This window comes from Podarcis vaucheri (assembly GCF_965113315.1).
Source record: "Podarcis vaucheri genome assembly, chromosome: 7".
In the NCBI taxonomy this organism is placed as follows: Eukaryota; Metazoa; Chordata; class Lepidosauria; order Squamata; family Lacertidae; genus Podarcis; species Podarcis vaucheri.
In genome coordinates, this window is record NC_138765.1 from 13,309,788 (window position 1) to 13,332,629 (window position 22,842).

General features: G+C 46.4%; 2 protein-coding genes across 6 annotated transcripts in view; one reads left to right on the top strand and one right to left on the bottom strand.

The window, feature by feature from the left end:
• DMRTC2 (DMRT like family C2) overlaps positions 1–1,487 on the bottom strand; it is a 62,987-nt gene extending 61,500 nt beyond the window's left edge. Inside the window, exon 1 of the mRNA XM_082232648.1 lies at positions 1,463–1,487. The gene's annotated coding sequence lies outside the window, so the exon portion shown is untranslated. The remainder of the gene's footprint in view (positions 1–1,462) is intronic.
• A 152-nt stretch (positions 1,488–1,639) lies between these two features.
• On the top strand, positions 1,640–21,454 carry LOC309537720 (guanylate-binding protein 7-like). 5 transcript variants are annotated; one of them, XM_082232677.1, is made up of 13 exons: positions 1,640–2,031; positions 2,272–2,940; positions 4,459–4,704; positions 5,967–6,094; positions 6,625–6,772; positions 7,872–8,084; positions 9,335–9,568; positions 10,472–10,752; positions 11,653–11,865; positions 12,347–12,449; positions 14,643–14,836; positions 16,094–16,502; positions 19,957–21,454. In XM_082232677.1, the coding sequence occupies exons 3-12, from the start codon at positions 4,527–4,529 to the stop codon at positions 16,220–16,222; spliced, it is 1,821 nt and encodes a 606-aa protein (XP_082088803.1). In that variant the 5' UTR covers positions 1,640–2,031; positions 2,272–2,940; positions 4,459–4,526; the 3' UTR covers positions 16,223–16,502; positions 19,957–21,454. The 5 variants fall into 5 exon arrangements, with proteins under 5 accessions (XP_082088803.1, XP_082088802.1, XP_082088804.1 ...); XM_082232676.1 differs by lacking the exon at positions 1,640–2,031 and having other exon boundaries at positions 2,265–2,940; XM_082232678.1 differs by lacking the exon at positions 1,640–2,031 and having other exon boundaries at positions 2,265–2,858.
• Positions 21,455–22,842: the final 1,388 nt, after the last annotated feature.

The following is a 22,842-nucleotide window of genomic DNA, read 5'->3' on the forward strand; positions in this document are numbered from 1 at the left end:
TCTGGAGTAGAAATAATATATCGAACAGATGGAAAGCTCTTTTATCTCAGTAGGCTGAAAGCTGAGTAAGGTCATCGTAACTTTTGTCATAGAGCTTCAGTATGCTGATGACAATGTAGTGTGGGCACACTCAGAGGATGACCTCCAAACCATCCTAAATATCTTGGCAGAAGCTTATGAAAAGCTTGGCCTGTCACCCAACCAGTGGTGTAGCGTAGGTTGTCAGCACCCTGGGTAAGGCAAGTAATTTGCGCCCCCTAACCCGTGGATTTGCGCCCAACCCATGGATTTGCGCCCCCTAACCCCCAGATGTTGCGGCCGGCCCCCCTGCACCCCCCACGCTACGCCACTGCTGGTGAAGGCGCTGCAATTGTGCTTAATTGCGTGGCAAGGTAAAACCAGAGTCCCGAGAACAATAAGCGAGGCTGCCACAAACCCCCGAGGGGTATTTAGCTGGAGGGTCGCCGCCGCCCGAAAGAGAAGCAGCCTGAGGGCCCCGGAAGAACCCGGCTCGGAAGAATCCACGCCACAGAAGGGCGACTGGCGATTAGGAACTGCGCTAGAGGGAGCGTGACTATCTCTCCAGAGGGAAAAGCCGCAAAGGGCGCCCCACATGCTGGTCAAGGAAGGCTCCCCTCCTCCAAAGCAGACCCGATCCAGGCGGCTCCATAAAGCTCCTGGAGAGAGGCGGGGTGGGGGGGCGCGTGGAGAGACAATGCCAAAACTCAGGGGGCTCCTTGAGCCAATTGCCAGAGATGAGCCCCGCAGGGGGAAGCAGGGTCCTCTATCGCCCACCCCAGCTGCCCTTCTTGTATCTACAGCCAGTTTGGCAGGGGGTGGTGGAAGGGTCTGGAAGGAGCGGGGACCACCGCGGAGCACACATACCAGGAGCTGGAGAGGCGAGGCCCAGCCGAGAAGGGGCCAGCCCGGAAGGCGCAGCTTCACAGCCGAAGCTGTCCTTGGCTTGGGGAGCCGGAGAAGCTGTCGGGTCAGGGCCCTGGCGCAGGCCTAGCCGCTCCCGCGACGCCTCTTTGCTCCCGGGATCGGGGCCGCCTGCTCAGCGCTAGAGCCGAGGGAGCCCCCAGGCAGGCCTGTGAGCAAAGGCAGAGCCGCCGGGCAGTGGCCGCTTCTGCAAGGCGGCCGGAGAAGCGGGGACCCCCTCCTCTCCCCGCGTCCCCCCCACTCGCTCCCCCCTCTGAAACTTTGTTAACACTTCCACGCTGAGCCTCTGACAATAGGGGCGGGCCGAGGGCACGACGCGGCTGGGCCCTCCAGACTCGCGCCCCCCCAGATGTTGCACCTGGTGTGGCCGGCACCCCTGGCACCCCCCACGCTATGCCACTGCACCCAACATCCAAAAAAACCCAAAGTGCTGCACCAACAAGCACAAAACAACCTCTTTGCAGCACCACAAATCCAACTCAATGGTGTAACGTTGGAAAATGTAGATCAGTTCTCCTACCTGGGCAGTTATCCTTCCACAAGGGCCAACATTGATGCCAAAATCCAGTATCACAGCTTTCTCCCGATTGAAGTGCAGAGTGTTTGAGGACGGGGACATTCGCAGGGAAATCAAAATGCTTGTTTACAAAGCTATTGTACTACCAACCTTATTGTATGCTTGTGAAACGTGGAACTGAGAAGATTGATAAAATGAGTGATTTCTATAAAGTTTTCCCATTGAGCCAGTACATAGATACGTTTAACAGTGAATTGCTACATTTGGTATTGACACTTTCCTTGTTTTCCTTTGTTGGAGACCTGGGTTTCAACGGGGAGTCGTCGGCTCCTGAATTGAGCTTCCCTTGCAAATGCAATGCCTTTGCAGATAATGTATGTTGCTGTTATTTTCTCTTGACACTAGAGGATTTGGTTTGACGGGTGAAAAGGCGGCGAAATACCTCTGATATGTGTACTAGTGAATGGTAATGTGCAGCGGAGACTCTTTGTCTTTGCCTCATGTTGTGGAGAGGCAAGATTCGCGGCGGTGGTGGGGAGGTCTCTCACCTCCCTTCCAATTTCCCGGTAGCAGTGGGTATAGAATCATAGAATCATAGAGTTGGAAGAGACCACAAGGGCCATCGAGTCCAACCCCCTGCCAAGCAGGAAACACCATCAGAGCACTCCTGACATATGGTTGTCAAGCCTCTGCTTAAAGACCTCCAAAGGAGGAGACTCCACCACACTCCTTGGCAGCAAATTCCACTGTCGAACAGCTCTTACTGTCAGGAAGTTCTTCCTAATGTTTAGGTGGAATCTTCTTTCTTGTAGTTTGGGACAGACGTTTCACTGCGCACACGTGTAGGCAGCAGGCGTCCCCGCCCCTCCTACAGTCCCTAGAGTCCATGTCACTTATTCCCATCTCCCCTTTCCTCCGAGGAGAAAGAGGGGGCAGACCCGGGTCTTCCTCGCTCCGTTTCATCCTCAAAACCCTGTAAGATCCAGAGTCTTTCCCTACCATGGGGGAAAGCGGAGGGTGGGCGAGAGAGATACAGAGGCCACACACATACAAAAAAAGCCGTCTAGGATAATGACTTGGGAAAGCTGATCTGGCCTTTCCCACGACCGTGGCAGTGGCGAGAGGAGGACCAGGCAGGCTCCAGAGATGGGACTTTCCCTCGTGGAGGGCGAGGCGAGATCGCGTCCCGTAAAAAAAAAAACACGCCCCTCTCCGCAGCAAGCGAAACCGAAAGTACAGCTGCGCGTCGGCGAAGCTTGAGCCACGGGGTCTCTAGGCAGCGGCTCCTTCGCTGGATTGTCTCCACGTCTTCCTGGGGGGAAATCCTGCGGCTCCCTTGCGCTGCTTTCCGCACCAGGACGCCCCTGCCGTGCGCGCCGGATCAGCGTCCCACGACCAGGTTTGCGTGCCGGGTTCCGCCACTTTATTTCTCCCTAAACTTGCAAGAAAGGGTTGCGTAACGCGTCGGAGGAAGAGGAGGGGTGAGTTTGCGCGGAGGAGTGAAGGGGGGCTGGGGAGGGAGTCTTTTTGCTTTGTCTTAAAAAAAACAACACACTTTTTAAACAAATAAAACAACACACTGCAACAAACAATTACGATAAACCTCAATCTCTTCTATAATGCATTTGTATCCGGAGGGTGGTGGGGGTGAAAGTCTTTGGAAAACCAAACATTGATAAATGTTTGATAAAGATTCAGCCAGTCTCTTCTAAACAAAGCCAGGCACAGAGCTGTTATTGTAGCGAAATGTTTTGGGAGGCAGCCAACGTTTTATTTTTAGTTCTGTTCCTCTGCAGGTCCTCTGCTGGGAGCTGTAACTCTGTGAGGAGGAAAGGAGTCTCCTAACAGAAGCCAGCCCCGTCCCCCTAACAGGCTACAGCTGTTTGGGAAGTCAATGGCTGTTCAAAAGGGCTTTCAGTGGTGGTGTAGAGCCCTTAATTGGCCCCAAAGCAGCGTGATATACCATTTGCACTTAGGGAAACTGGGTGACTGTTCCACCAAATGAAGGAAGTCGGGTTTTCTGAGCCCTGAAAGAATAAAAGGTAGCTGATCAGGGAAAACAAGAGAGGGAGGTGTGTTGCTCTATGAAGTACAGATGACCTTTGAACAGTGAGTAAAATATGGCTGTTTCACAGTGAATGTCCAGTGTGGAAGTGGAATGTATTAACCTTGAAAATGCCCAGACCTCTAACCAGCTACCTGGACCATCACTCCAGCCATCTTTGGCAGCAGCATCTTGAAGTATTCTCCTTCCTGTTCTTGACATTCAGTCCCCCGTGCTAGAGTTTTGGGAGCGGAAATCCCTGATCAGGACTTTGTGCAGAGTAGGAATCAACAAGCTCTCCACAAACAAGAAAGAGTGCCAAAGTTCTACTGCAGTCTCTTAACTTGTTACAAAAAAAGTTGCAAATACAAATCAACACATTGCTCTTAAACAACTAGCAATGCAGTCTAATTATTTATTTTTTTTGTTCTCACTTGTTAATACACTGGTACCTCGAGTTAAGTACTTAATTCATTCTGGAGGTCCGTTCTTAACCTGAAACTGTTCTTAACCTGAAGCACCACTTTAGCTAATGGGGCCTCCTGCACCACCGGAGCACGATTGCTGTTCTCATCCTGAAGCAAAGTTCTTAACTCGAGGTACTTTTTCTGAGTTAGCGGAGCCTGTAACCTGAAGCATATGTAACCTGAAGCATATGTAGCTCGAGGTACCACTGTACAGTTAAAGAACTATTCTCTTTCTCAATAAGCTGGCAGCTTCTGAGAGAGACCCAGACTCCCAAGGATGAGTCACCAATTAAAATGAACACCGAAAATAATTTTCCATCCCCTTGTTGCCGCTATAGCTGCAAAAACACTTCTTTTTCTCCCCCCCCTTTATTGCACTTGTACAATTCTCTGCAAAACAAACATCCTGCAAATGCAGAGCACTAAGTTTCATACACAATGCACACAAACGTAGCGTTTTGTGAGTGTTAAACTTATATCCTTTGCAGCCTACAGATTCCTCAGTGTCCCCAGTCTCCGTCCTGGCCTGGTTTTGACCAGAACTCACCCAAGCATCATGGAAGAGCCAATGTGCCTGATTGAGAACAACCCCAAGGAACAGTTGCGGGTCAACCAGGAAGCCCTGAAGATCTTGCAGAGCATCCAGCAGCCAGTGGTTGTGGTGGCCATCGTGGGACTGTACCGCACTGGCAAATCCTACCTCATGAACAAGCTGGCAGGAAAGGACAAAGGAGGTAGGAACGTAAGACATACTTTTGTGGGGCTGGGCTGGCCCACGGCATTTTGCCGCCTGAGGCGGTAAAGCAATTGGTTCTCCCCTTCCTCCAAGCATCTCTCCCTTTCTCTGGAAGTAAAAATACAACAAAATCAAGCTGAATAGCAGAAAGCGCTGCCTGTTCATGGCACCCAAAATCTGCTGCCCGAGGTGAAGTTCTTACTCTATCTAACAATAGGACCGGCCCGTATATTTGCTCTGTAAGCCAGCAGTCAGGTCTTCCTAGCAGACTTGCAGGAAAGTGCTCTTGTGCTGGGGTCTTGCTTGCAGGTTTCCAACAGGTATCTGGCTGCCACTGTGAAGCCTTTTGCATTGACTCTCATCTCTTTATTTTCTCCATACAGGAGGAGCTTACAGTCTTTACCGATTATTCATTTTATTTCAACAATATGTACGCCACTTAGCACTGTAGTTTGTAAGCAACGTAGAAGGAATGATACAAAAAGATTCAGTCAGATCAGTTTAAAATAACCCCAGAGAACACATCAAACATTAAAAACTTCCCTAAACAGGGTTGCCTTCAGATGTTTTCTAAAAGTCAGATAGTTTTTTATTTCCTTGACATGGAAGGGCATTCCACAGGGCGGGTGCCACTACCGAGAAGGTCCTCTGCCTGGCTCCTCCCTGTAGCTTTGCTTCTCACAGGGAGGGAACTGCCAGAAGGCCCTTGGAGCTGGACCTCAGTGTCCAGGCAGAACGATGGGGGTGGAGATGCTCCTTCAGGTATACTGGGCCAAGGCTTTTTAGGGCTTTAAAGGTCAGCACCAACACTTTGAATTGTGCTTGGAAATATGCTATGCTTTGAACACGGACATCTATGTGTGAGCAGATACTCCTGTTTTCTGTACTACTAGGATTCCCATGCTCTCTGGGGCTGTGATATCACCTATACCCTCAGTGCATGTGTGGACATCCCTGACGGGGTTTGTACGCTATGGGCTCTGGGACCAGGAGGCATGGTGTTGCTCTGACCTCAACATCCTGGTCTGTAGGCATGGAAGACTGCTCTAAAAAGGCCTTAGAAGTGTACCCGAAACAGTTAAAGCAATTTCACACTACCCAGAAACCTGAAACTTGATACGCATGATGCCTAAGGCACCTTGATTTACCAGCAAGTCAGAAGTGTTGACATTGTATGTTTCCGTTGGCAGTGATCGAGAAATTGCAGAGCTGCATGCCTCACTGCTTCTGTCCTTCCCATTTCTACACTGCCCGCTACAGGTTTCTCTCTGGGATCCACAGTGCAAGCAGCCACCAAAGGTATCTGGATGTGGTGTCGATCTCATCCCCTGAAGCCTGACCACACCCTGGTGCTGTTGGACACGGAAGGGCTGGGTGATGTCGAGAAGGTGAGTTAGGGGTGGGGGCAGCCAGGACAGCTCACCATGGAGCCTTTATCTGCAAGAGGCCTTCAGAGATCAGGACCACTGCCTAGTTAGCAGGAGGCACACTAGGATCTAGTGGGAACAGGACAGCACCCCAGGGGCCCCAAAGGATGGAGAGATTTCAGAGAGATCTGAGATTTCAGACAAAAAAAATGCCAACATTCGCATTCTTGACCCATGCCAGGAGTGGAAATCAGTGGATATGACCCACATTGAAATGAACAGGGTGCGATAACATAGTGACAATGCAATTTGCTTACTTGATGCAATTTTCATAATCAATCACATAAATTGTGTAAGTTGAGGAATTTTGCTGCAGCAGACAGCCAGACAAATAACTGTGTCTGGCAAAAGATGAACTGCAGTGGAATGGAAACAGTGCTGCGTACGACACATATGGTTTATGATGCCATCTTACTCCCCTAGTGGAGACCTCGGTCCAGTTCTAGCGCCTTGTTGCTCTGGAGTTTTATGCTCACCATGCTCCTTTGCAGAGCAACCCTGAGAACGATGCGTGGATCTTTGCCCTCTCCATTCTGCTTAGCAGCACCTTTGTCTACAACAGCATGCACACCATCGACCAGTATGCTCTGGAGAAACTGCAGTATCTTTTTGTAAGAGTGCTCCCTGGCAGAAACACGGGTTAGTGAAGTGTGTGGGAATCCCAATGCTGTGTTGTCTCATCAGGCCCTTGTCAGGTGTGATGGTGAGGGCTCCAGGGTCCTTAAATGAGGGGCAGGAGTCTTTTTAAGTGAAGTCTGAAAGGGCTTCAAATGAAGGAGCTGAGGGGGAGAGAGCAGACTTCTCAGAATGACTCAGGACCTTGTAGAGGAGTCTTTGTAGAATTAGAATTTGTTGAGCTTTATGGAATTGGGAGCATCTGTTAGAGGGATTAAGAGACTCTAGTTCTGTTTGTACAGCCTCCTTCCTCTCCAGTTTGCTGAGCAACTTTAAGTAAGGTATAGCTGTAAGTTAAAAAAAACATTATTAAAAGATGGGGGAAAGGAATAAAAAAAGGGATATATAGGAAAGATCCATCAAAGGGGAAAAAAGACTGGGGTCCTATTTTGCTGCATGTTTTGATGGTGTGAGGATTCCTTGCATACCCACTTTAGTGTTTATATTTTTTAATTTAGCATTTTCTAAAACAAAACAAAACACCTAGGGAATTATGAAGCTTAGTGTGGTAAGTGAAAATGCCAAGCCATTCCAAGCCAGGGTGATTTCGATTTCTATGAGGGCAAATCCAGGTTTAAAAGAAAGGCACATAGTGCCATTTCACTGCACAATTCAATGAGAAGTAAAATGACTTGCACCAGAGAACCCTGGGAAATGTAGTTTGGTGTTGGGGGGATTAGACTTCTCCCTTGGCACAGGCTTGGCCAACCTGTGGTCCTCTAGATGTGGCTGGACTACAACTCCCACATCCCTGACCACTGGCCTGAATCCCCATCCCTGAATAAAAACTGAAAGGGAGAGAGTCAGCTGAGATTCTCAAGGGAGGACGTTAAAACAGCCTTGGTGCTGCTACTGAGAAGGCCCTATCTGGTGCCCCAGTCAATTGTGTCTCTGAAGGGCAAAGGAAACAGAACCTGACTTCTGGTGATGATCACAGAAAGGTAGACAGAGTATACCAGTATAGATATCACAGACACAAAACATTGTAAGGAGGGACTGTTGAGAAACTATTATTCTATTCTGGGATGGGGGTGGGGAAACATGACTCATTTCCTTAACTCAGTCCCCAGCTACGTGTCTGAATTAACTGAACATATCAAGGTGAAGACATCGGCCAGGCAGAGCAGTAACAGATATGATGAGATGCCTGATGACTTTGCCTTCTTCTTCCCAACCTTCATCTGGACTGTTCGGGATTTCACACTGCAGCTGAAGCTGGATGGGTGCCCTATTTCAGAGGACGAGTATCTGGAGCACGCACTGAAGTTGAAGAAAGGTGCTGTGGGGAGCTTTCCTTGCTTGAAAAGATTCGGCCTTGCTGCTTTTGAAGCAGAGGCCTAGTAGGGTTGCTTGTAAAAACAAAACCTGAAAGTGGTTTACAAAAAGAATGCAACGCTGACATTACCAGTACAATTATACAGTTTAAAACTGCATTGCAGGGGGTTGAACTAGATGCCTTGCAATTCTACGATTCTATGATTCTAAAAAAGGTTCCCAACATGTTTTTTAGAAGTACTTAAAATCCACAATAAGATAAAAACCATACTAAAAAAAACACATGTCAACATTCTGCAGGTCTGGATAGGCTTGTCCAAGGAAAAAATGTTTTAGCAGGTGCCGAAGAGAGCATGTTGTTTAGTTGTTTAGTCGTGTCCGACTTCGTGACCCCATGGACCAGAGCCCGCCAGGCACTCCTGTCTTCCACTGCCTCCCGCAGTTTGGTCAGACTCATGTTTGTAGCTTTGAGAACACTGTCCAACCATCTTGTCCTCTGTCGTCCCCTTCTCCTTGTTCCCTCCATCTTTCCCAACATCAGGGTCTTTTCCAGGGAGTCTTCTCTTCTCATGAGGTGGCCAAAGTATTGGAGCCTCAGCTTCACGATCTGTCCTTCCAGTGAGCACTCAGGGCTGATTTCCTTAAGAATGGATGTGTTTGATCTTCTTGCAGTCCATGGGACTCTCAAGAGTCTCCTCCAGCACCATAATTCAAAAGCATCAATTCTTTGGCGATCAGCCTTCTTTATGGTCCAGCTCTCACTTCCATACATCACTACTGGGAAAACCATAGCTTTACTATAGGGGCCTTTGTTGGCAAGGTGATGTCTCTGCATAGGGAATGTGATTGCCCGATGTCAGTAAGCAAGGCGTTCCAAAGTATGGGTTCTGCCACACTAAGAGTGATTTCTTGTCAATGTGGACCTGGTATTGCATGGCAGCTGTGCCAGTTATGCGGATCAAAGCAGTCAAGTGAGCAAATACAGTGGAACCTTGGGTTACGTTACCCTCAAGTAAAGTCAACTTCGGGTTGTGAAAGTGGCAAACCCGGAAATGTTTCACCGCTCGCATGCGCAGAAGCGGTCTCTCTGGTTGCGAAAACTTCGGGATACGGCAGGACCTCCGGAACAGACCCCATTCACAACTGGAGTTACCACTGTATATGGTGTAAGGCAGCCTTGCAGGTAAATGGTCCCAAGCTGTTGAAACACTTTATACTAACAGTATTGTGTGTAATTTGATTCTATATTAGATGCCCCCGAAAAGCAAGACCTTCCTAAGAAATTCCTGCGGCAGTATTTCCCCAACCGCAAGTGCTTTGCCTTTGAATGCCCAGCGTCGCGGAAAGACTTGGCCGTCTTGGAGGACCTCCCGGAATCAAGGCTGAGCGCAGAGTTCGTGAAGCAAACGCACTGTTTCTGCAGCTACATTTATGAGAACGCCCAGGCCAAAGTGATCCAGGGAGGGCACTTGGTGACTGGGACATGTGAGTAGAAGCAGGGGAAAATATACAGAAAAGGCTCCTGGAATATTCCATATGGGGCAGAGGTTGGGCATCTTTGGCTCATCAGGGTTCCATTTTGACTTATGAGGCCATTTTTTCCAAAACCACAACCGCCTGTCTATTAGCTAATATCAGTCCAATGCATGTGTGACATCAGCTGTTGGGTGAGGGGGAGCAATTCTGTGTTGGCTGCTCATACCAGTTCTCCACACAAAAAACTGGCCCACGCAGCCAGTACAGCAGGATTACGGCTAATCCTGCTCCATTTTTCTTTAGGGAACTCACCCATGTAGCCAGAGCAAGGAGGATTTAACCCTCATTCATCAGGTGATGAGTGGGGAGTTCAATCCTGCTCGGTTTGGCAGGATCACAGCTTCCATTGAAACAAAGTCCCCCTGTCCCCTCACTTTAGCAGTGCCTTTCTTCCTGCAAGAGGCTTTGAAGTCTGAACTTCAGAGCACCAAATCGGGTGACGTTATTGTGACGCCAGGTGATGGTCAAATGGGTTGCCCTGCCCACTTCTCACATTTGGTACCAAAGGTCAGTCCTCATAAGAATCCGGCCCATGAAGCCAAAGAAAATTCCCAGTCCAAATGCGGGTCTACTCAGAAGCAAGTCCCATTGGATTTGAGGGAATCACTCTCAAGTATACAGAGGATTTTAAAAAATCTTTTTAGTTAGTGCAAGAGGCCAAAATTTAGACATTAGTTTTTTGGAGAAGATTCTGATGTTCTGTTTAAAAAAAAACCAAAAAACCCCTCTGGATTTTATGAAATAAAATAGCTGTTGCCTCCATGAGTTCCCTGGATGAAGAAAGACAGAAAGTTAATGAAATGAAATAGACAACCGAGTTAGCCTGCCCTTGTCTTCCTCTCCCTTTTGCAGCCCTGGGGAGCCTAGTGGAGACTTATGTGGACTCCATCCGCAACGGATGTATGCCTTGCATCGAGAACGCTGTGGTGGCCTTGGCTCAGATCGAGAACCAGGCTGCCATGAAGGATGCTCTGAACCGCTATGAGGCAATGGTGGACCTCATGTTGATGCCTCCCACTGAGGACGTCGCAGAGGTTCTGCAAGTGCACGCTGTTTGCGAAGAGGAGGCCATTCGAGTGTTCCTGGCCCGTGCCTTCAAGGACGAAGACCAAGTGCGCCAGAGAGAATTAGGGGTATGGGATTCTATGTCTCTCGTGGGAATAGGATGTTGGCCCTATTGGTTGGTTTCCTAAGTTCAAAGAACCTTTTTTGTCTGCTGCAGAACTCCTGTGCATCCCAGCAAATCCTGGAGCACGTTCTAAGGCAGGGACAGCCAATATGGTAGCCTTCAGATATTTTGGACTCTTAGTTCCCACCATTCCTGACCATCTCCCATTCTGGCTAAGGATGATGGTAGGTTGGGAGTCCAGCAACATCCGGAAGGGAACATACTGGCTGTTCTGGTTCTAAGCATAGGATGCTGCTCAGGCCTTTTGGACCACATTCTTGCCCTGAGTAAATGGAGGGGGTATCTTGGACAACATTGAAGACTCTTCTGTGACTTCAAGTTACAGGGGAAGATTGACTGTGGTGGAGAAGTAGTATTTCAGGGAAGCTTGTCCCCCCATTGATCTCCTTTTTAAAATAAAATACTTTTTTGATATTTTCCCCATTTTTAACAAAAGGAGAAATAGTATCTTAATCTGAGTTGTTCCCCTATCATGTTCATGAGTAGGGATGGATTAACCTGTCAATTTTGGTTTCTGTCAGTTGCTCGTTTTTCCAGTCTTAAATGGGAAAATCTCATTGAGTTTCCAAGGAACAGTAGGGTTGCCCGGAATATCCAATTAATATCTAGGACCAATTCAGAAAGATTGGTTGGAGATTTTTACCCAAGTTTAGGATGAACCAGCTTAGATGGCAGACGGTGAAGATCTGGGTTATTGGAAGGAGTGGACCACCTATGAACTGCCTTGGTCAGCTGGACCAGCAAAGAGGTTCAGGGTTGGAAAACTCCTGGAACAGGGGATAACAGGCCTTTCTTTATTAGGGAACATCTGCTTTATCTGACTCTGCCCACCTCTCTCCTCCAGAGGCAGCTACAAGAAAAACTTCAAGAGTTGTGCACTCGCAACGAGCAGGCATCATCAGACCGTTGCCTGGCTGTGCTCATGGAGCTATTCCAAGAAATGGAGGAGAGGATTAGCAATGGGGAATACGCAGTGCCTGGTGGTTATCAAAGGTTCCTCGAGGACCAGAAGAAAGTAGTGGGGAAATATCACCAGGCGCCTGAGAAGGGAGTAATGGTATGTTAGTCACCAACCTTGGCTTCTCTGCTCTTGCATGGGGATTCCTGTTTTCAGTGGGTGCTTCCAGATGGGAGCTTAATATTACAACTGGGTCATTTGGATATTGCAAACAAGTCACTGGCAATAGGATTTTAGTTAAGTTTTTCGTATGGTAAATCTAGATTGGGGGGGTAGGGGGGGATATGGACTTCCTTTTTGATGGCAGTAACAAAACATGACCTGCCCCATACATTTAAAGCACACAACTTCCTCCAACGAATTATAGGGATTGCAGTAAAACAGTTCCCATGATTCCTTGGGGAAAGCTGTGCACTTTAAATGTGTGGTGTGGATCATGTGACATGTGAGGTCACTGTGAAAATTGTGTGTGCATGAGGATTACCAGTTCACAATAGATACCCATCTGGAAGTGGCCAGAGCCGTCTTTTGTGATTCTTCTCCAAGTTCCAAATGAGCCACCTCACTCTCTTCTCTTCAGGCTTCCCAGGCCCTGCAAGACTTCCTGGAATCCAAGGAGACAGCTGCCCAGTCCATTCTGCAGGCTGACCAGACCCTCACGGACAAACAGAAGGAGCTTGAAGGTAGGCACCTGTCCAGTAGGCTTTGTTTGCCTTGAAGACATACTGGCCCCAACAGGCCATTGTAGCTGCGAAAATATGGTAACACAGTAAACAATGGATTGTTTCTACAGTCATACCTTGGGTTGTGAACATGATCTGTGCGGGAGGCACGTTCGCAACCTGCAGTGTTCACAGCCTGAAGCGCTGCACGGTCCGCAACCCAAAAACGCACAACCGTATTCGTAACCTGAGGTATGACTATAATACAGAGTGCACCCAGTGAAGTTAATGAAGAAGAGGAGGAGTTTGGATTTGACATCCCACTTTATCACTACCTTAAGGAGTCTCAAAGCGGCTAACATTCTCCTTTCCCTTCCTCCCCCACAACAAACACTCTGTGAGGTGAGTGGGGCTGAGAGACTTCAGAGAAGTGTGACTAGTCCACGGTCAGCCAGCAGCTGCATGTGGAGGAGCGGAGATGTGAACCTGGTAAACCAGATTATGAGGCTACCGCTCTTAACCACTACACCACACTTAATGAACCCAAGTTAGTCATGTCTGTTAAGTTCAATTGGTCTACTCTGAGTCGGACCAGCATTGGGCACAACCCACTAGGACTCTGTGTAGGCACAGTGGTAGGTACTCATTATCCCAGACGTTCTTGTCCTAAGAAGTTGTGTGAAACAACCTGTGTCGCTGTATCAAGCATCTCCCCAAGTAGTCTGTCGCCTCTTGAGTCGTTCCACCTCAGGTCATGCCAGCGCTGCGTTTTTGGGCTAGACCAGCCCTGAATGCAACTGCCCTGAATTCCCAGCTCCTCCTCCTACTGTGCTGTTCTCCATCTGGGAGCAGGCTCTGCACCTGGCAAAAGTGGAAACTGCAAGGCTCCACCCCCTCGAGGTGCAAAAGAGAGGAGGACTCCTGCACCTTAGGTAGTTCTGCAGAACCTGCTCTCAGGTAAGGAACAGTGCGGTTAGAGGCATAGCTGGGAACCTCTGCCGGCAGAGGCAATATGTTTCTGAATACCAGCTTCTGGGGTTCACAAGTGGGGAAAGCATCTGGTGGTTCACAAGTAGGGAAAGCATTTGTATAAGCATCTGGCTGGCCCTCATGAAAAGAGTTTGCTGGACTAGGTGGGCTGCTGACCTGGCTAAAGCACCCTGCAGAGTCGGAGGAGGGCTCCCAGGAGTTCGGATATGCAGGAATTCCAAAGAAAGATGCCCAAACCATCAGAACGATCAGGTGTAACAACTTATTAAGGAAGGGTTCAAACCTAGAGCAAATGTCTGACAGCTCCCTCCGCCCCCCTGATCACACCATTCCATGGGATGGACTGCAGCAAGGAGATGGCTTGTCCGCACCCAAGTAAAGATACACACAATCTTCATGGGCTCAGTGCTCTAAACCACTGGGCCTCTTGGGCTTGCCAATTGAAAGGTTGGCGGTTTGAATCCCAGTGACGGAGCAAGCTCCCACTGCTCTGTCCCAGTTCCTGCCAGCCTAGCAGTTCGAAAACACGCCAGTACAAGCAGATAAATAGGTACCGCTGTGGCAGGAAGGTAAATGGCATTTCTGTGTGCTTGGGTTTCCGTCATGGTGTCCTCTTGTGCCAGAAGAGGTTTAGTCATGCTGGCCACATGACCCGGAAAGCTGTACCTTTACGTCACATGGAAACACAGGTGCCTAGTATTAACCATTGCCTGGGGTATCTTGGGAACACAAGTGGGTAGTATTAACCATACCTCCCCCTCTAGCTATGCCTGGGGCCTGTGGATACATCAAAGCATGTGAAGCACACATGTGCTCAGTGCTGCAGCTGCTACCGATTAGGCAGTGGTCATCTTGACCATCAATATGTTCTTATGTTCTTCATTACAAGAGGACACTTCATTAAGTGTTGCTTGCATGAAGAGCAACACCTACTTAACATTACCTCTTCCACCCAGATAATGTGCAGAAGCCCTGACCTATATCTGCCCACCTAAATTACAGGCCACTCTAAAGAGCAGGGCTCATTGCAAAGCAGGGAATGGGATGGCTGTGACCTTCTGGAGGTGGCTGGACTGCATCTCCTGTCCCTCACTAATGGTCGCATTGGCTGAGACATGCTGAAGACCCAACTGATATCTGGAAGGCCCCCTCTGTTCTACAGCTCGAAAAACATCACTGGTGGGAGAAGACATTCCTGCTAATTGTGTTCCTCCCCCACTATAGTGGAGAAAGCCAGGGCTGAGGCCGCCAGGCGGGAAGCTGAGCTGCAAAAACGGATGCAAGAACAGGCCGAGCAGATGATCCAGGAAAAGGATCGGAGCTATGAGGAGCACAAGCGCCAGTTGTTGGCCAAGATGGAAGAAGACAGGAAGGCCCTCCTGGCTGCGAATGAGAGATTGTTGAACCAGAAGCTCCAGGTAACAGCCCTTCTCTGCTCCCATATTGTTTGCTTTTCTTAAAAAAGATGTTTCAATACATGCAGTTCCTTATGTGTAGGTCTCATGATCAGCAAGGGCACACCAGTAAGTGGAGCTTAAGGGGGACCTCCAGAACTGGTGTTTCATTGTATCCTGCAACATGTTCTTGACACAATGGTTAGTGCACTAGGGATGGCTATATTATTCTATAGGCCACAGTCACACCATACATCGAAAGCCCTGGTGATACCACTTTGAACAGCCACAGCTTCCTTCAAAGAATGATGGGAGCTGTCGTTTGGTTAAGGATGCTGAGAGTTCTTTCAGAGGCCCCCTATTCTTCACCCCAGAGCTATAATACTCAAAAGTTCCATGTGAAAAGGGATTGATTGTTCAACCCCTCTGGAAGCACCCTTCCTCTTGCTTCCTTGGAGGGAGGCTAGAGAGTAGAGAATGTGTAGAAGCTAGCCTACTGTCAGACGTAGGTCTCCGTTGTTGGTGAAGTTGACTCTTCAAGGAAACGAATATGCAACTTGGCCTCGTGGTCTCAGCAACACTCCCCAGTAGGTCATGCCCTATGGAAGGGTTGCCAGGACTGAAGGTCCCTGTCTTCCACCCTCTCTAAGGCTCCTCCTCCTCCTGGATGTTTCCTAAGCAGTCTCTAACTGCATTGGCATGCCTCTGGCCTCTGCTCAGCCCATCTTGGAGACAACTGGAGCCCATCTCAGAGCCAAGTGGAGAGGGGAGTTTGTCGCAGCAGGAGAGGGAGACTTCCTGGGTTCTTCAGCAGTCCCTTGACCACCCCCGCTCCTCTGCTTCAGCCTCAGAGTCTGAACTGCTCCCTGTCAGGTTCTTCCTGCTCACTAAAACCTGCGCCCCTTCAGCATCTGACACCTTCTCCTGCCCAGCCAGTCCCTGACACCTGCTATACAAGGCAACAAAATTTACATGAATTGCTCCAACCACTTTCGCTTCTGTCCCCTCCCATCACTGACATGTGCTCTCTGGAAGATGGTCCAGAAGGAAATGTGACCCTCTTTGCTTCATGGGCAGGGGATGAAACACGTTTTTGTTTGTTCCTTGAAAACTTCCATGGATCCTAGGATCTGCTGGGAGCTGGCAGCTCTGGGTTCTGTTGTAGCCCAGTTCTATCTGTTTTGTGATCCTCTATGCTTCCCCCCCACCCTCACACAAAATATGTTACAATTAACAGATGCTGACTTTGTTACGCATCTCTCCACCCCCTTCCTCTGACAGGAGCAGAGGCGTCTACAGCAAGAAGGGTACCAGCAGGAATTCTTAAAGCTACAATCTCAGGTCCAGAGCTTGGAGTCTCAGATACAGCAACAGAGGAGTCAGAAAAGAAGAGGATGTGTGATCTCTTGAGGACTGCATCTCTGAACAGCCCTGATGGACTGAGTGAAAGAAGGGAAAATCCTGGCCTGGCTTCAGGGCTGTGGATGTGGTTCAGCTGGGATGGGAAAAGGAGAGAGCTCTACTTCGTACCACTTTTAAGAGATGTTTGCAGTGTGCCTATATAAGTGTACATGATAAAAAATTTTGCTGCATTTTCAAAAGAGCCGGGATAGGTCGCAGAACGGAGGTTTCTGTGTAAAGATTAAGAGTACCATGGTACCTATGGTTACAAACTTAATTCGTTCCGGAGGTCCGCTCGTTTTTTTTTTTTTAGCAAATAAATTTTTATTGTTAATTATACATAAGTACGAATAAATGTATACAAAATTCAATACTTAAATTACACAAAATACAATCATTCCATAAGTCACAAATACATTGATTTTAGGCTCTGCCGAGCCTTGGACTTCCTTCTACAACTTTGGTAAGTATCAAATAAACTTTACATTCACGTATTTTATTTCTTTCACATACTGGTCATTTACTGTTAGAGTTGTTTCCAATCCCGCTGGTGTCATTTAAGGTTTGATTCCAATATACGTCCAATACTTAACCCAATTGTCACATAGTTTCTGTTCATCTTGGTCTCTTATTCTGACGGTTATTCTAGCGAGCTCGGCATAATTTGTTAAATTAATCTGCCAATCATATATATTGGGAATGACATCCGTTTTCCAGTTTTGTGCCAACATGATTCTTGCGGCTGTTGTGGCATATAGAAATAGCACCTTATCTTCCTTTTTAATTTCTTTACGTATCATTCCTAGCAGAAAAGCTTCAGGTCTTTTGGGGAACGTATACTTGAGAATTTTTTCAAGCTCATTATGGATTGATTCCCAAAAGCCTTTTACTTTGCTGCATGACCACCACATATGGTAGAGGTCACCATCTGCTTCTCCACATTTCCAACATCTTTTATTTTTTAACCTGTACATCTTAGCCAATTTCACTGGTGTAAGGTACCACCTATATATCATCTTCCATATATTTTCCTTTAGCGCCATACATGCAGTAAATTTCATGTTAGTATTCCATAGTTCTAACCATCTCTCGAAATCAATATTATAGCCGAAGTCTATTGCCCACTTAATCATAGCCTCCTTCACCTCTTCGTCTTTTGTATACCACTCTAATAGTATATCATATGTTCTGGACAATACTTTGTTCTTTCCTTCGACAACTTCCAAATTAAATTTAGATTTTTTATCTTCAAATCTTGTTTTCTTTTTATCTTCTCTTAACAAATCATTTACTTGGTGGTATTGTAGCCATCCAGTAAATGAATTTTTAATCTCTTCATATGGTCTAAGCTTTATACCTTGATCCGTTTTTCTTGTAAGTTCTTCATAGGTAGCATTCTTCCCTTCCATATTCACTTTTTTAACCGTTAACACCTCTATTGGAGAAATCCACAAGGGTGTCTTCCTTTCCAATAGGTTTTTATTTCTTTCCCATACTTGAAGTAATGGGCCTCTAAAAATATGGTTCCGAAAGCCTCTGTGTATTTTCACCTTTTCGTACCATAGGTACGCATGCCATCCGTACCTATTGTCAAAGCCTTCAAGATCTAACAGATCTCTATTTTCTAGCGTTATCCAATCTTTCAGCCACGTTAAACACGCCGCCTCATACTATATACATAAATCCGGAAGAGAAAGACCCCCTCTTTCTTTTCTATCTACCAATATTTTCATTTTTATTCGCGGCCTTTTTTTCTGCCAGATGAATCTCCCTAGGGCTTTTTGCCATTCTTTACATTGCTTTAGACCTTTAATTACCGGGATAGTTTGAAATAGAAATAACATTTTGGGCAGAACGTTCATTTTAATAACCGCAATCCTCCCCAAAAAAGATAGTTTCATTCTTTCCCAAATTTCTAAATCTTTCTTAATGTTTTTCCAGGTAACCTCATAATTATCTTTGTATAGATTGATATTTTTAGCCGTCATCCAAACTCCTAGGTATTTCACCTTTTTTGCCGTCATAATTCCGGTCTTTTATTCTAATTCTGCAATATCTTCCTTAGATAGATTTTTAGTCAGTATTTTAGTCTTATTCTTGTTAACTTTGAATCCTGCTACTGCTCCGAACTCTTCAATTTTTTGTAAGGCCTCTTTTACACTATGTATTGGGTTTTCTAATGTTAAAACAATAACATCCGCGAAGGCTTTGATTTTATGTTCCTTAATTCCTACCCTAACTCCTTTAACCTCTGCTGTTTCCCTCAATTTCTTAGTGAGTACTTCCAATACTAAAATAAAAAGTAAGGGAGACAAGGGGCACCCTTGTCTAGTCCCTTTCAAAATATCAAAAAATTCTGATGTGGAATTGTTTATTATAAGTTTGCCTTTTGCTCATAATAAATGGCCTCTATGCCCTTTCTAAATCTTTCTCCCATCCCCATCCTCTTCAGGTTTTCCATCATGAAGCGCCATGAGACATTATCAAATGCCTTTTCCGCATCTATGAATACCAGGGCTGCCTGTTTATCTATTCTAGTTTCCAGATATTCGATAATGTCTATCACATTTCTGACATTATCTTTTAATTGTCTTCCTGGTAGGAAGCCCGTTTGGTCTTTATGAATCCTATTTTTTAATACCCTTTTTAATCTTTCTGCCATTATATCCGCAAACAGTTTATAATCATTATTTAATAACGAAATCGGCCTGTAATTCTTCACCTCTAAGGCATCCACATCTTTTTTAGGTATTAAAGTAATATATGCTTCCTTCCAGGTGTTCGGCATCCTTCCATCTTTTAAGATATTATTCATCACTTCACATAAAATTGGGCATAATTGTTCACCTAATATTTTGTAATATTTAGCTGATAACCCATCCGGCCCCGGCGCCTTCCCTATTTTCATCTTTTTTATTGCTTTCTTTATCTCATCTTCTGTAATCATCTGGTCTAATAACTCTTTCTCTTCTTTGGTAATCTGCTGTAGGTGGTGTTCATCCAAATATCTGTCTATTTCATGTTCTGTTTCATTTCCTCTTTTATATAGTTCCTTACAGTACTTCTGAAATATCCTTTTTATTTCTTTTGGCTCTTCCACTAACTTTTCTCCCTCCCTTATCTTACAGATCGTATTTTGTTTTTTCCTTTCTCTTATTTGCCACGCCAAAAGTTTTCCTACCTTATTAGCTGATTCGAAGTTCTTTTGTTTCAGCATTTTTATTTTCCACTCAATTTCCTGATTAACTATCATAGAGAATTGGGCTTGTAATATTTTTATGTTTTGCTTTATTGTCTCCTCGTCTGGTCTAATAGTTAATTGCCTTTCGTTCTCACTAAGCTGCATTAGAATTTCTTCTTTCTTTTTCTCTTTTTCTTTTCTTAAATGGCTGTTTTTCTGAATCAGAAAGCCCCTCATAACGGCTTTTCCAGCATCCCAGACCGTTTCTGTAGCTGTTTCTTTATGTAAATTCCACTTTAAATATTCTTCGATTGTTTCTTTCGCCTCACTTACTATCTTTTGGTTGTTAAATATTCCTTCATTCATTCTCCATCTGACTGCTCTGTTGTCCTTACCCTTTATTTCCATAAATACCGGATTATGGTCAGACATAGTTTGTGGGAGTATTTCAGATTTAATTAAATTTGGTATTAACTCTTTCGAGATCCAAATGCTATCTATTCTCCCCCAACTTTGATTTGGGTTTGAGAAAAAGGTATATTGTTTTGTAGTAGGTCCGTAGGTCCGTTCTTAACCTGAAACCGTTCTTGACCTGAGGTACCACTTCAGCTAATGGGGCCTCCCGCTGCCACCACACAGTTTCTGTTCTCATCCTGAGGTAAAGTTCTTATCCTGAGGTACTACTTCCGGGTTAGCGGAGTCTGTAACCCGAAATGTTTGTAACCCGAGGTACCATTGCATTGTATCCAGGCTTACAATGCAACCCTAATCATATTTACTTCAAAGTAAGTCCTGTTGTATTTAGTGGGGCTTCCTCCAAAGCAGAGTTAGGGTTGAAGTCTTAGACATGTTTAGAGCCGGTGAAGCCAGCTGGACTTAGTTAGACTAGCATGATTTCAACAAGTTTGCTCTAAGGCTGTAGTTCTAACGTAATTGATTTTAATAGGACTTGCTTTTGATACGATACGATTATCTTTATTGTCATTGTCCCATACAGAACAACAAGTAGGCTTGGTTAGGGCTGCATCCTAAGCTGGGCTCCAACCCAAGATTTTCAGCTTGAAATTATCTGAAGGCAAGTTAAGTGTGTGGAAAACCTATTTGGTTTAGGTGTTTGGAACTGACCACTGATTTTTCTATCCACAAAACTCAGAAGGATGGGTTTTAGGAAATGGGAAATAGAGGTCATCCACCATCATCCCACTTGTTTATTTCAGTATGTGTGTCATTATTCCTGAAGGGCATCCTTTATCTCGGGCAAATTCACCGCACCTGTGTACTGACTTCTGTTCTAAACAATTGCCTGTGTCTGTGTGGAGTCTTCAGGGGGCGTTTACAGTGTTGTCTACGGTTCCACACTGAACTGCATTTTGATATGGATGGTGCTAATATAAAACCAGATGGTTGGATCCATCTCTTAGGAAGAAGATAGGAAGCTGCCTGATACATAGTCAGATCACTGGTCCATTTGATTTTGTCTGCACTGACTGGCAGCAGCTCCCTGGGGTTTCAGATAGGGACTTTTCCAACCCGATCTGGAGATGCCAGGAATTGAACCGGCGACCCTCTGCATGCTAAGCAGCTCCTCTACCAATGAGCTACGCCTTTGGCCCTCTCCCGCATTGCTAAGAACACTCAGAATCAGCTGTGTGGTGGGGCTGTTGCTGCCCAGTCCACATGTACTGGGGTAGAGAATCCCTCATATTTGGCTTGTGGTGCTGTGTGTTATGAACTGGTCTGCAGCCAAAGATGGGTAAATGTGTAGCTGCTGTGCTTTTGCAACCTCTGAATTCCTCACCCCCAAACCCAGATTCCTGGCATCCCTCCAACCACCGGTGATCTGCACTATTGACAAGGGAAGGAGGAAGGAATCTAGTCAGTTTGCTGGACTGGGGCTGCTGCCAAGTCTTTTGAGCTGAACCCCCTCTCCCCTTGTGCAGAATGACTGGGGGTGGGTCTTATGCACGCTTACTCTGAAAGTATTGCAGCCTGAGACCTGTCACAATGAGAATTGTACTGAAAATGTGCATGAATTGCTTGTGTGTTTCAGTATTATTATTTTTAAATAAAAGCTTTTGTCTTTGAGTATTCCTGATTTGTGACTAGTCTCTTCAGCTAACATCTTTTAAAATGTTTTTATTTTGGAGAACTGTTGTACCAGCTAGCGTTGCCCATTCCAGGAAATCGGGCAATCCGCACTCTTGCCGAGGGAAAAAGTTCAGTGATCTCAGTACCGTTCACTGGTTTTGTGTTGGGGAGCCATTATTTCCCAAGGTTAGGATACCGTGTTAAATCTTAAAACTAAGTCAAGGAACTAGTCGGTTCTCAATATGACAGTTGAGCAAGCAGACACAACTGCCTCATTTGCTTGTGAAGCAATTTCTCCATTGAGAAAGACTTGCGGTTACAGCTAATTGCGGCTAAAAGGTCATCTCTTTGGGTCTACTCAGTTTGGACTGTCACGGCTTTCCCCATCAAATGCAGACCCTGAAATTTGTTTAAAGAGTGTCTAGTCAAGTTAAAGGAAGGTGGGAAGTTATGAGTGTGGTTGGTGAGGAAATAGTAAAAAGTGAGGTCAGAGAGATATGAAATGCAGAAAAGTACAGGATTGCGGCAATTCTGAGGACACATGGTGAGAGACAGGCAGAGGGGTGCAAAAAACGGGAAGGGGGAAATGAGTGGCTGCTGGTTCCTGCCCCATCAGGGCAACATTTGGGGGCAGACGTCCAGGGCCCCAGGGCCAGGCTTGCTACTGCAAAAGACCGAGGCTGTGTGTTCGCATTACTGCCTCAAAGTGCAGTGAAGTTTTTGAGGGTTTTTGCATTTCTCCTCTCCCTCCCGCCCACTCAGCTCCTTTTTATCTGTAAAAGAAAATAACAAGCATTTAAAACATTCAGAAATAATAATTAAAATCAACTGTAATCTAAAACCAGATTAAAACACATGACAGGCTGGATATTCGATGTGCTCATAGGCCCTCCTCCCAGGTTGGTCATCCCTGCTCTGGTGCCACAGAATAATGTTGCACGCCACCTCAATCTGAGGTGCAGGGTTCAATTTCCATGGAATGAGGGTCAGTGGTGACTGTGGTGTCTTTATGATATATGGTTTATTTGCATATATAAGGTAAAGGACCCCTGGATGGTTAAGTCCAGTCAAAGGCGACTATTGTTGCACAACCCTCATCTTGCTTTCAGGCAGAGGGAGCCAGGGTTTGTCCACAGGCAGCTTTCCGGGTCATGTGGCCAACATGACTAAACCCCTTCTGGCACAACGGGACACCATGATGGAAACCAGAGTGTACCTTCCCGCCGCAGTGGTACCTATTTATCTACTTGCACTTGCTTTTGAACTGCTAGGTTGGCAGGAGCTGGGACAGAGCAACGGGAGCGCATCCTGTTGTGGGGATCCGAACCGCTGACCTTCTGATCGGCAAGCCCAAGAGGCT

Coding starts and splice junctions, on each gene's coding strand:
- LOC309537720 (XM_082232677.1), top strand. CDS start 4,527: ATGGAAGAGCCAATGTGCCTGATTGAGAACAACCCCAAGGAACAGTTG. Junction 9,569..10,471: donor GCACTTGGTGACTGGGACAT/GTGAGTAGAAGC, acceptor TCCCTTTTGCAG/CCCTGGGGAGCCTAGTGGAG. Junction 12,450..14,642: donor CAAACAGAAGGAGCTTGAAG/GTAGGCACCTGT, acceptor CCCCCACTATAG/TGGAGAAAGCCAGGGCTGAG.